General features: G+C 33.4%; 1 protein-coding gene across 1 annotated transcript; it reads right to left on the bottom strand.

The window, feature by feature from the left end:
* Positions 1-21: 21 nt before the first annotated feature.
* Positions 22-2,308, bottom strand: LOC110110505 (AAA-ATPase At4g30250). Its single transcript, XM_020842011.2, has one exon. The coding sequence runs from the start codon at positions 1,844-1,846 to the stop codon at positions 332-334; it is 1,515 nt and encodes a 504-aa protein (XP_020697670.1). The 5' UTR covers positions 1,847-2,308; the 3' UTR covers positions 22-331.
* Positions 2,309-12,983: the final 10,675 nt, after the last annotated feature.

The raw sequence follows: 12,983 nt of genomic DNA on the forward strand, positions 1-12,983 counted from the left end.
AAAACTTTATAGAGGTATAAAAGAACTTGCAATTTCCTAACTTGCACTAAAAAATGCATATTTATGCATAGCAATGCACTTAATGCACAAATAGTCAAGCAAACACACCCCAACATGCAGACTTCCAGAAATACAAATACATGGTAGTCAACATTTACAAGAATTGCAATATTAAAAACAGCTACTACGATAACCTTACAATAAAGCTAATATCAAGAAACTAATCCGGAGTTATAGACAAAAGGGTTACAATGACAACAATTTATTGACTGGTACAGCTAATGCAAAAGTTAGTCCAAGCCTCCCACTAGATGCAATGGTTTTGATCTTTCTACACTCCCCTTCTTCCTGATTCCGACTTGGTCAAGCTTCGCAGCCGACCGAAGAACCGCACCTGCCTCTCCCAACCACCGCTAGCTTCTCTAACAGCGCACCCATTCCTCCCTCTCCTCCTCTTCTCCCTCCCTGTCGCCGCCTCTTCCTCCACCTCCACCTCCTCCTCCTCCACCCACCCTTCTTCTAATTCCTCTGAACACCCACCATTAATCCTCAACTCCAACTCTGCCATGAGCTCCTTTATCGCCACCTCCCGCTGGCCCCTATTCCTTAACAACACCTCTCCAACCTCCGCTGCTGTTATAACCACCCCATTCCTCGTGCACCTCTCAGCTGCATCCATCATCGCCTCCTCCTCCCCCTCTTCTGCCTCCCCACCAACATACCTCCCTAACATCTCCCTCATCATATGTGCTCCGCACCCTCCAAGTTGCATGTGCACATCCATTCTTCCTGGTCTCAACAATGCCTTGTCCACCCTTCCCTTATAATTTGTCGTGAAAACAATAATCTTTTCTTCCCCACAACACGACCACAGCCCGTCCGTAAAATTCAGTAGTCCTGATAAAGTCACCCTCTCCCCTTCATCATCTTCATCATCCGCCTTTCGCTTCTTTGAATGTCGCTCACCAGTTAACTGGAGGGAACAATCGATGTCCTCAATCACTATGATCGAGCGAGGGGTGATTTGGAGGAGAAGGGACTTAAGAGCAGAGTTGTGCGGCACACGAGTGAGTTCCAAGTCATACACATCATATCGAAGATGGTTTGCCATGGCGGCAATTAGCGAGGACTTTCCGGAGCCCGGCGGACCATGGAGGAGATACCCCCGCTTCCATGGTCGGCCAACCCTTGCATAGAACTCACGGCCAGCCATGAAAGAGTCGAGGTCGGAGAGAAGGAAAGAGCGGAGTTCAGGGTGGAGTGCGAGGGTTTGGAATGTTGCGGGGTGGCGGAAGGGGACGGAGGACCATGAAGTTGGAGATGAATTAGTAAAAATTCGGCGGTCACGGGAGGAGATTGCAATGGTGCGGGCGGAGGAAGAGAGGTGGGAGAGGTAGGGATGGAGAAGGGCAGAGGAATGGCGCTTGGGGAGGCGGAGGGAGAAGGAGCGGCGCTCTTCAAGGGAGTCATGGAGGGTGTCAGAATGGTGGGTCCAGAGCAGGCGGTGGCCGGCGAAGGAGTCCTGGAGGGAGTGGTTGGGGGAAAGAGAGAAAGAAGGTGGAGAAGGAGAGGATGGGGAGGAAGAGAGGGTAAGGCGAGGGGGAGGAGAGGGTGGGTGGAGGAGGAGGTAGTGGTAGAGGTAGAGGTGGACATGGCGGTAGAGATCATTGGGGTCGACGGCAGCGGAGCCGAGGAATTCGGGGATGTCGAAGTAGGAGTAAGGGGTGAGGGCGTCTTGTAAGGATTCCCAGAGGGAGTGGAGAAGAGACAGGAGCTGGGTGGGGAGGATGTTTTGTAGAACGGTGAGGAGGCCGAGAAGTGACCACATTTGGGACAGAAGCTCCATTTTTTATGCTTCTCCTCAGTAATGAAGCTATATTCGGGATTTGCAGAGGAGTTGCTGCGGGTTGAAGTTCACAGGTTTATGAAGAGGAAAAAGAAACAAAGTGAGTTGCAGAGTTGAAGGTGAACGAGCGTTCTGAGAAAATTGCTTTCTGCTTTTGTGCATTTATGCTTTCTGTTTTTCTGATTTGGAGGGAAGGATGAAGGTGCCATATGCACGTGCGATGCACGTGTATGGGTGGATTGTTGGGCAGCAAACTATATTCTTGAGCTTAATAAAAAAATGAATTCGACTTTTTTAGCCATATTTAAGATTTAACTGGAAAATATGAAGCCTTTCCCTACCTAGAGGTGTGAAAAAATAATCTTACTTGTCAACCCGACCCGAAGATGAATTTGATTTGGGTCTAACATTCTGATCCATTTATTAAATAAATCGGGTTCTAGTTGACCTGCCAACTTAATTTTGATTCGAAGGTTCGAATTGATCTGCCAGCTTAATTTTGATTTGAAAATTATTTGTTAAATATATATGTTTTTAAAATTTTTTATTTATTGGAATGATCTTATTTTTATTAATTAACTTAAAATTTATGATTAATAAATTTATAATTTTTTTGAATCAAAATGAGTTATTAGATAAGATTTATATCATTTGGGTTGTTAGTGAGTCATATTTAAGTCCACCTTTTTGACTTGTTTACCAGAACCCAATCCATACATAACTCTATTCTAGCTCTTTTTAATTAAATATGTAAATCGGTGTGGTGGATAAAAATGTGCTAGGCATTCATGTACTGGGTCAAAATAATTTTAATATAACATTTAATTGATTATTTATACATTATATTCATTCAAAATAAATATAATAATTATAAAAAGCATCCATATCATATTTGGATTATAATACCACTTAATAATTAGTTCTACATCCTTCTTGTATCAACATGTTAGCAACATAAGCATTTTTCATGTGATTATCTATATGTTAGGTTTCTCTTTGTCCTCCCAATTATTGAATTTAATTTATTTGAAAAATTAAATATCATCCATCTCTAAAATGCTGTAGCTTTACACTATGAGGCTTCGTTTGTTTTGATTTTCTTATTTTTTAAAATAGCTTTTTAGTATAAAAATTTTTTAATTAAAAAATTGATTTAGAAAGCAGTAAGAAAGCCTTCTCAAACGAAGTCTAAGCCTAGGGAGGTCAAGAACTCCCAATTTAAAATTTAAATAAATTAGATTTTCATGTTCTTATACAAAGTTTATTGCTATGTTTGAGGAACTTTTATTACGTCCGGTTGGAGGCAAAATATCGCCAAAAAACTCGGTATTTGCTTGGTACAACTAGGTATTATTTGATATTTGTATTATTTGATATTAACGAGAAATACCGCTCTTTGAAGACCAATACCGAGTTATACCGAGCTGTACCGAGAAATACCGAGTTGTACCGAGTTTTTCTAGGAAAAACTCGGTACAATTTTTGCATAACTCGGTATTTCTCGATTTAGCTCGGTATAACTCAGTATTGGGTCTTCAAATGATAGTATTCCTCGTTATTGTTTGTTATTGCTCGGTACAACTCCTTTTTTGGTGGGATTTGGCCTCCGACCGGACGTTCCTCTGCGTTCCTGGTCGGAGAAATAATAATTGTTCATGTTTTGAGAACAGTTTTTTATTATTTTTTAAAGCAATTTTTTAATACAAAAGTTAATTTTTTTTACAAAAAGTTGATTTAAAAAGTAATAAGAAAATAGTCCCAATGAAGCTATATTATCTATGTTTCAATCGTTCTCATTTTGCTCAAAACTTTTCAATGGATATTCTATATTATGAGTTAGAAAACATATAAAATCTTGACTCATATATCACTCATTTATATAAATATTAATTTAGTTAGTCAAATGCGTCTTGAATTAGTTAATTTTATGTATGTCATAAACATTTCTCGTATACTCATTATTTCACGAATAGTTTGGCTATTAACAGAAGGAAAACAAAGGCTTCCTTATTTTCGTTCTACTTCAATATAGTATATTTGAATAAGCTTATTTTTCATGTAAAAGGGAATATAAAGATAAATGTTCAGGATGGTAAGCTCATGTGAAGGAATCCAAGGTAGAAAAGAAAAAGAAAAAAAGAGAATACTTAAGGAAAGGGAAAAAAAAAGTGATACTGAAAAGAAGAGAAATTCAACGATAGATGCCCAATGCATTCCCAATGTCAAACATACCCCAATAGGATTCTATGATTGCCCACCCAACTTACGTACTGGAAAAAAATCAGAAATCCGGACAAATATCGGAATACCAGAGTGCTCGGTACCGAGCACTCAATTGACGTGGCGTGTTTGTTATTGGTCTCTGGACGCGTCGGTGTCGCTGACGCAATAATTACTCTAATTTTGAGGAAGAATCTCAAATTTATTCGATTTCAATTTAGTTAATTAGATATTATGACTACTGCACTATATTCACGACAAATCAATCATTTTAGTTAATAGAGGTATTCTGGACCTGGATATCTAAAGACATAATAATCATATTTTAGTATATACACTGGTTATATCCTAATCTAATTCATATTTATTATATATATAATTTAGTTTAAAATATATTCATTATGTTTTTTTTATATAAGTAGCTTTAGATTATTATCTTGTATTAGACTGTTTATTTAGGTATATAAAATTTTGTGATTGATATTAATATATCATATATATTAAAATAAGAATATAAATTATATTTTGTTGGGCTTTCAAGTAGCGAATGTTTGCTGTTGCCGTTCTACTTTAAGGTTAGACGCCGGTTTATATTGTGGGTACGTGAATTCCACAAGGTTAAAGTGTATTTATTCACATTTCATTGTACATCTTTAATGTTTACCCTTTTTGTGAGGGCTTTAATTCATTTTTGCAGCCGGGTCTAGCGCTTTGTCACTTCAAATTATACCAATTAACCAAAGGTGTGCGATACCTTTTTGGTTGATTTTCGGGTATCTGTTGTGTTTTATTTTCATTTCATAGGTTTTTAGCTGTTTGTTTTTTTCTTGTTAATTAGGTGGGATCTTGGCTCATAGGAATTTTTTTTTTATTTGGAATTGTAGTTGTTCTGAGTGATAGATGAGTATTGTTCTTTTTAAGGAAATTGTAACTTACCATTTAATTAATGAGCTTAGTACCGTCTAGTGGTGTACACCTCCATTAAAAATTAAAATTAAAATAAAAAATTAGTGAACCACGAATCGAACATGAGTTTATAATGAACAATGATTTTAAAGTAATATATTCATATTCCAACTTATATGAACTTTCTAGTCCAATTTGAGCAAACATTGAATCAAGTACAGTTTTAACAACATGGATTTGTTGTGTTCTTTTGTATATAATCGAGTAATATTACTGGTAGGAAATGTATTTTAAACATTATTGTGAATTGTCATTATAACAAGTTGGAGTGATTGTGAAACAGCATTAGATCTTCGGTATATAAACTCTAAACCTTAAAAATATTGAGGCATGCTCAAAAATAGGTTATATATGAAAGAAGATCAAGACAGTTTAAATGATTAAAAGAAACAAAATTTCATAAGCACATTCGGCAGTAAAAATAAGTTTGGGAAACACTATGCCTTTGATAGTGAAAGTATGTACTATTTATGAATAACACATAGACACACTTATGTTTACTATTGGAGAAATGCCTTATGTGTTAGTTAGCTTTTTCTTAGTTTGATATAAAGGCATAATAATAATAATTATATTATATATATTATATATATATATATATATATATATATATATATATATAACTCAAACCTAATTGACTCATCCAAATTTTCTTAAAACTATTAATTGCCGCATTTTCTTTGACCTAGTTTCAAGAAGGATGATCTAAATAGGTCATTATAAGTGACAAAGGTCGAGCCTATTAGATATTTTACATCCAACTAGAAAACAATCAATACAAATCATAAAGTTAACGTAGAATATCTGGAAGAAACTGTCATCAATATCGTAAGTGTATTTGATATAAGAACTTGAAATTTCTATTAAGAGCTTTGGTCTCAGTGTAGGAACCCACTTGTAGTTTTCATCAATTGATCCAAATGTCATGTTCTGAGTTTGCTCTCTAATCACCATAACTTTATTCTTGTTAGTGAAAATTTATAAGTCATCTCTAAACTATTGTTCAATTTTAGAGAGGGCCATTTAGATGCTTCTTCACTATATTATATATTTCATTATCAAACCAAGTAGATGTGGCTTGCCAATTAGTAGGTCTATTGACATTAGGTGTCTATCTACTATTGACATTTAAAAAGTTTGGTCATTTGCATATTATATGTATTTAACTTTCATGAACATCCTCAATAAGAGCATGCAATTATAACTCTTTTTTTCTCTACTAGCTCTAATCTTAACTCCAAAATTTCTTATTAATAATTTGGGTTCAATGGGCTTTATTGAAACACAAGAAATCATTTAAACATGTTCCAATAAATAGAGTTTGTTCATCTCCACATTGACCAATTAAAAATTCATTATTGTAATTGATAAAGCCCTCCACTATATGATGATTACCCCTAACTCTTCCATCTTGTTAACTTACATGATTTTCATTAGCATCATTGATTTTAACAACAACCTCATCATGACCACTATTATTAGACTATTTAATCAATTCTTGCACCTTGACATCAATTGTAAGAAGCATATAGTCTTTCTTCAAAATTTAGCATATATGATGGTATTACTCAAAATTATTCACTCTTAGTCGTGGACAAATCCTGTCAATCTCTAAAGAGCCAAAAAGAAAAGGCCCTTTTTAAGCTTAATACTTTATTTGTTGCCATTTTATCTCTTCCTATCTTTATTCTTGACTTCAACCCAAATTTCCCTGATTTTAAAAGTTGCAAAAAAATACTCTTTCATTTCTACTGCTAAAAAAATCTATCCGAAAATCAAAGATCTTTTTTTATCATCATCAAATCTCTTTTCAACAAAAAATGTATTTATAAATACAAAAAATCAATGGAAAAAGAATTCCACACTCACTTTTATAAATAACTTCCCATACCATATAATGAAATAGGTAAAGAATTACTGTTTTCTTATGTAGCCTTTTCCTTGCAAACATGCCCATTAGAAGGGATTTGCTTACCCAACCACTTTATAAATGGCTTATATAGCTTATAATTATTTATTTATTTTTTAAATGCAAGCATACATGCACATCACATATGTAAGCTTCGAACTCAAAATCTCTTAGTTGGTAGCCAAAGATTCCAACCAACAGATCAAGATGAGCTGCGTATGTGATCTTCTAGCATGGTGTGCGTGGAAGAAGAATTCAAGCCGGTTTACAAAAACTCATAAGAGAGAGGGCAGAGAGAGAGAGAGAGAGAGAGAGAGAGAGAGAGAGAGAGAGAGAGAGAGATATTTTGTTTTGTTTTGTTTTTTTTTTTTGAAAAACTATATAAGAGCATATAGTATCACCATTTAGTCAAAATAAATGGCACTAATTACTTTTACCTTATGATAATCTCTCCACTAAAACATTATGAATAATGCTTTGTATGTTCAAGGTGTGGATGATTTTCTTTTTATAAAATAAGAACTTGTTCTCATTATTTTTTTAATTGAAAGCAGATCATAAGATTAATTATAAATAAATAAGACTAATTTCATGTATGAGTCTCTCTCTCTCTCTCTACACGTGATTCTTCATAGCTTTGCCGACATATTTTCTCTTTTCTCATTTATTCCTCTTTACAACATTCCTTTATCCTAATCCTCTTAAAGTTGTTGAGTGCAAGACAAAGCAACATCTCCTTTGCAATGGTTTACCATAACGCGCTTTTTAGTCGCGTTAGCTATCGATTAATTTTAGTTTATCCCTGATGGTTATAATTTAATGAAAGTGCTCTCTTCATAATCTTAATATATTCAATCTAACAACTTTTCTAAGCCACTCATTAAGCTTGATTAGTTTACTTAAAACTTCTACATATTGATTTCAAATGTACATTAACAAGGATATATATATATATATATATATATATATATATATACAAAACTCATCATAGCTAGTGAATTCAGTAAATTATTATACTTAATGAATTTAATGACTCATTACACTAAAAAAAATCATACCAAATGGATTTAGTTATCTAATATGTTCAGCTCAATAATTTTTAATTTAAATAAAATACACTCACGGCCCCTATGAATTAATATAAAATAAAAATTAGAAGTCCTTAAGAGGGATGGATAGTTTACTACTACTCAAAAGGCTATAATCAAAAATGGAAGAAAGCCATGAGAGCCATAAATCCCTATCTAATTACAATCCACAAAAAACCTAGGAAAATTCTACGGGACTAGCTAGGCTAGGAGCCATCACCCAAAAAATGTGAAACAACACAAAATTGGAAATTGGAAAAAGAAATGGAGCACAAAACCTATAGTAGAAAAGATCAACCTAAACAAGCAGGAGCCCACCACCTCTGATTCACACCAATTGACCAAGCAAGCCAAAAAATTGAAAAATCAACAAAAAACAAACAAGGAAAAAGATCTACCACAAAGATCAACAATAACATGTACACCAAGAGCCTTGACCTACAAAGGGAGAACTAACTAAACCAGAAAGAGCAAATCAGCAAAAGAGATGATCCAAAATGGGGACTAGTCAACGCAAACCTAACTCTATAGAGGAACAACAAGATAACCACAAACAGAGAGATGATACCACAGGGAAGCCTAAGAAATAACTTAAGTGAAAAGCTGAAAGACTATCAACATCATCAAAAACAAAAAAATACTAGAAACAAAAGACAAAACAAAAAAAAAAATAGCCCTCAACCGAATGAAGCACAACCAAGAGACCTGAAACAAACCAAAAAAATCCATGCATATAGGAAATGAAATTGAGGATTAATACAACTAAAAATAAAAAACCAACATTGGGATAACACCAAACTATGGCTTGAGACAATAAAATTAGCCCCATATAAAGGAGGGCATGAAATACCAAGCACAAAGAATATGCCACAAAATCCATATATGAAGGGAAAGAAAAACAAAGAACATATATACCAACAAGAAAAACTAGAAACTAAGCCAACCAGCCACAAAAACATATTAGCATGCTCAAATCCAATCATATGAACCAATACCACAAAAGCTAAAGACAGAATATCGAGACAAAAAACACAAGAATAGGAAATAGCTACACAAAGAATTGATAGAACAACCAACATACAATACCAATCCTATAGCAGTAGAACCAAAAATCTAAAAGATAGGAGGCCCAGAAGATATAAAAGAGCTCATGTTGCCCTAAAATAAGGTAATACAAGTTTATCCAAGGTCAAAAATAATTATATTCCTTTTTTTACAAGAGTTTATTGTAGGACCCAACTTCATCGAAACTTTCTCCTTAACTTCAACTTGCATAATATTTATTATAATTAATTTTTTTTCTTTTTATTAATGATGTGCTATTTGTTGGAAAAATTCTAACGTACATTGGTCGAATTTAAAAACAATTTTCTTTCTATGAAGTTGTTGAAGAATGATAATCAACTTTAAAATAAATTTTAGGATGATATCTTATCAAAATAAAAAATTAATGGATAATCTTCAACTTTCTAAAATAAAATAAAAAAATACTCCATTTTTATTTATGCACATATGTAATTAGCATATTGAGGTGTTTAAATATTTTCACAAAGATGATTTATATTATCAGTAAAGGCCTAGATGATTTATAAATTATTATAGGGCCAAACTCTAAAGCTTAATATTCAAGTCTTCATATTAAAGAAACATGAATTTGAGTTGTTCATGTCCAATGGAGTATACTTATTTCATTTGAAGTAGACAATCATCATGATTCTTTAAGCTCACTTAGGTGAAAGTCTTCTATGCTTAGGCTATTTAGTGATAGTCCTAATTCATATATGATTTTAAGGTTAATTATATAATTTAACTCTTTTAGTAATTTATAAATTGCATTTTATTTCCTTAGGCATCTTTTTACATTAAAGAAAATGAAGTGTGAAAAAGTTGTTGGACATAATGATATTCCAATAGAGGCGTGAAAATTCTTAGGAGATGAAAGAATTTTTTGGCTTACTAAACTTGTTAATATTAGTTGAAGATTAAAAAGATGTTAGATGAGTGGAGAATGAGTGTGTTGATTACTATTTTTAAGAATAAAGCTGATGCACAAAATTTTGCAAATTATACAGAAATTTATAAGTTAATGTGTCATACTTTAAAACCTTAGGAGAGATTTATGGAGCATAGGTTATGACGTAATACTAATTTTTCTCAAAATCAATTTGGATTAATGTCGGGTAGGTCTACTATGGAAGCTATATATTTATTGAGAGGTTTAATAGAGAAACATAGAGAGAATAAGGAGGATCTTCTTATGATATTTATTGATTTTGAGAAATCATATGATAAAGTTTCAAAAGAAGTGCTATGAAAAGTTCTATAAAAAAGGAGTTAATAATGCTTATATTCAAGTCATTAGGGATATGTATATATGCAGGTTGTTACTTGTGTTCAAACAGAAGTTGGTTTGACCAAGTATTTTCTTATTTATGTTAGATTATATCAAGGATCAGCTTTAAGCACATATCTTTTTTGCTTTAGTCATGGATGTTCTCACTAAACATTTGCAAGAGGTTGTACCATGTTATATAATTTTTGCTGATGATATTCACTACAAGAAATTCACTGAATACCAGCAGTTTGACCACAACTATTAACCGGCTGTTCCGCCGCCGGTATTAAACACTAAACCGCCAGAAGTTCCGATGGTCAACTGACCGCCGAAAATACCACCAATTTTTTCTTTACGTGACAACTTCTACCTTGGTTTAGTCGTTATTTTTAAGTGAAACTTTTCCGGTGGTTAATACCGCCAAAAAACTGTTGGAAAGGGCCCTAACATTGGATGCATGCCACACCGTTCTTCCTCATTTCTTTGCGTTGGTCATTTCATTCGTCCAGACGCCCTTGCCCTTGCCCTCGTTGTGCTTGTTCGTTTTGTCAATAGAACTCTAGCCACCAAACGCCGCCCGCTCCCTCGCCTCTGACGCCCTCACTCATATTTGACCACCTTAGCCAAAGGTGATATCCATGCATCTCCTTAATTAATTTTGCTTTAGTCTTGAATGTTCTCATTAGACATTTACAAGAGGATATACCTTGGTTAATTATTTTTGATGTTAATATTCTTCTTGTTGATAAGACTAGAGAGGGAGTTGAAGGTAAACTTGAATTATGGAGATTAACCTTTGAATCTTGTTGCGTCCTGGAATATTCGCGGCGGTAGAGAAATATATGGTTTAACGTCTTAGCGTTGTACGAAGATCCAGCACACAATCAGAATTGGAAATTGGAAAAAGAAATGGAGCACAAAACCTATAGTAGAAAAGATCAACCAAAACAAGCAGAAGCCCACTACCTCTGATTCACACCAATTGACCAAGCATGTCAAAAAAATTGAAAAATCAACAAAAATCAAACAGGAAAAAGACCTACCAAAGATCAACAGCAACATTATCAAAAATAAAGAAAGGGTAAACCAAGAGCATTGACCTACAAAGGGAGAACTAACTAAAAAAGAAAGAGTAACAATCAACAAAAGAGATGATCCAAAATGGGGACTACCCAACACAAACTCAACTCTACAGAGGAACAACAAGATAACCACAAACAAAGAGATGATACCATAGGGAAGCCTAAGAAATAACTTATGTGGATAGCTGAAAGACTATCAACATTATCAAAAATAAAGAAATACTAGAAACAAAAGACAAAACCAAGAAAAAATAGCCCTCAACCGAATGAAGCACAACTAAAAGACCTGAAACAAACCCAAAAATCCATGCATATAGGAAATGAAATTGAGGATTAATACAACTAAAAATAAAAAATCAACATTGGGATAACACCATACTATGGCTTGAGCCAATAAAATTAGCCCCATATAAAGGAGAGCATGAAATACCAAGCACAAAGAATAAGCCACAAAATCCATATCTGAAGGGAAACAAAAACAAAGATCATACAAGCAAGAAAAACTAGAAACTAAGCCAACCAGCCACAAAAACATATTGGCATGCTCAAATCCAATCATATGAACCAATACCACAAAAGCTAAAGATAGAATATCGAGACTAAAAACACAAGAATAGGAAACACCTACACAAAGAATTGATAGAACAACCAACATACAATACCAACCCTATAGCAGCATAACCAAAAATCTAAAAGATAGGAGGCCCAAAAGCTATGAAAGAGCTCATGTTGCCCTGAAATAAGGTAATGCAAGTTTATCCAAGGTAAAAATAATTATATTTCTTTTTTTACTAGAGTTTATTGTAGGACCAACTTCATCCCAACTTTCTCCTTAACTTCAACTTGCATAATATTTATTATAATTATTTTTTTCTTTTTATTATTGATGTGCTATTTGTTTGAAAAATTCTAACATTAGTCGATTTTAAAAAGAATTTTCTTTCTATGAAGTTGTTGAAGAATGATAATCAACTTTAAATAAATTTTAGGATGATTTCTTAAAAAAAAAAAAAAAAAAGGATAATCTTCAACTTTCTAAAATAAAATAAAAATATACTCAATTTCTATTTATGTATATATGTAATTAGCATATTGAGGTGTTTAAATGTTTAAATATTTTTACAAAGGCGATTTATATTACCAATAAAGGCCTAGATGATTTATAAATTATTGTAGGACCAAACTCTAAAGCATAATATTCAAGTCTCCATATTAAAGAAATATGAATTTGAATTGTTCATGTCCAATGGAGTATACTTATTTCATTTGAAGTAGACAATCATCATGATTCTTTAAGCTCGCTTAGGTGAAAGTCTTCTATGCTTAGGCTATTTAGTGATAGTCCTAATCAATATATGATTGTAAGGTTAATTATATAATTTGACTCTTTTAGTAATTTATAAATGCACTTTATTTCCTTAGGCATCTTTATACATTAAAGAAAATGGAATGTTGAAAAACTGTTGGACCTAATGATATTCCAATAGAGGCGTGAAAATTCTTAGGAGATGAAAGAATTTCTTGGCTTACTATAATA

Source organism: Dendrobium catenatum, unplaced genomic scaffold (assembly GCF_001605985.2).
Source record: "Dendrobium catenatum unplaced genomic scaffold, ASM160598v2 fragScaff_scaffold_898, whole genome shotgun sequence".
Classification (NCBI taxonomy): Eukaryota; Viridiplantae; Streptophyta; class Magnoliopsida; order Asparagales; family Orchidaceae; genus Dendrobium; species Dendrobium catenatum.

What these genes read in the sequence shown, in the direction of transcription:
- LOC110110505 (XM_020842011.2), bottom strand. Translation starts at nt 1,846, where the DNA reads ATGGAGCTTCTGTCCCAAATGTGGTCACTTCTCGGCCTCCTCACCGTT.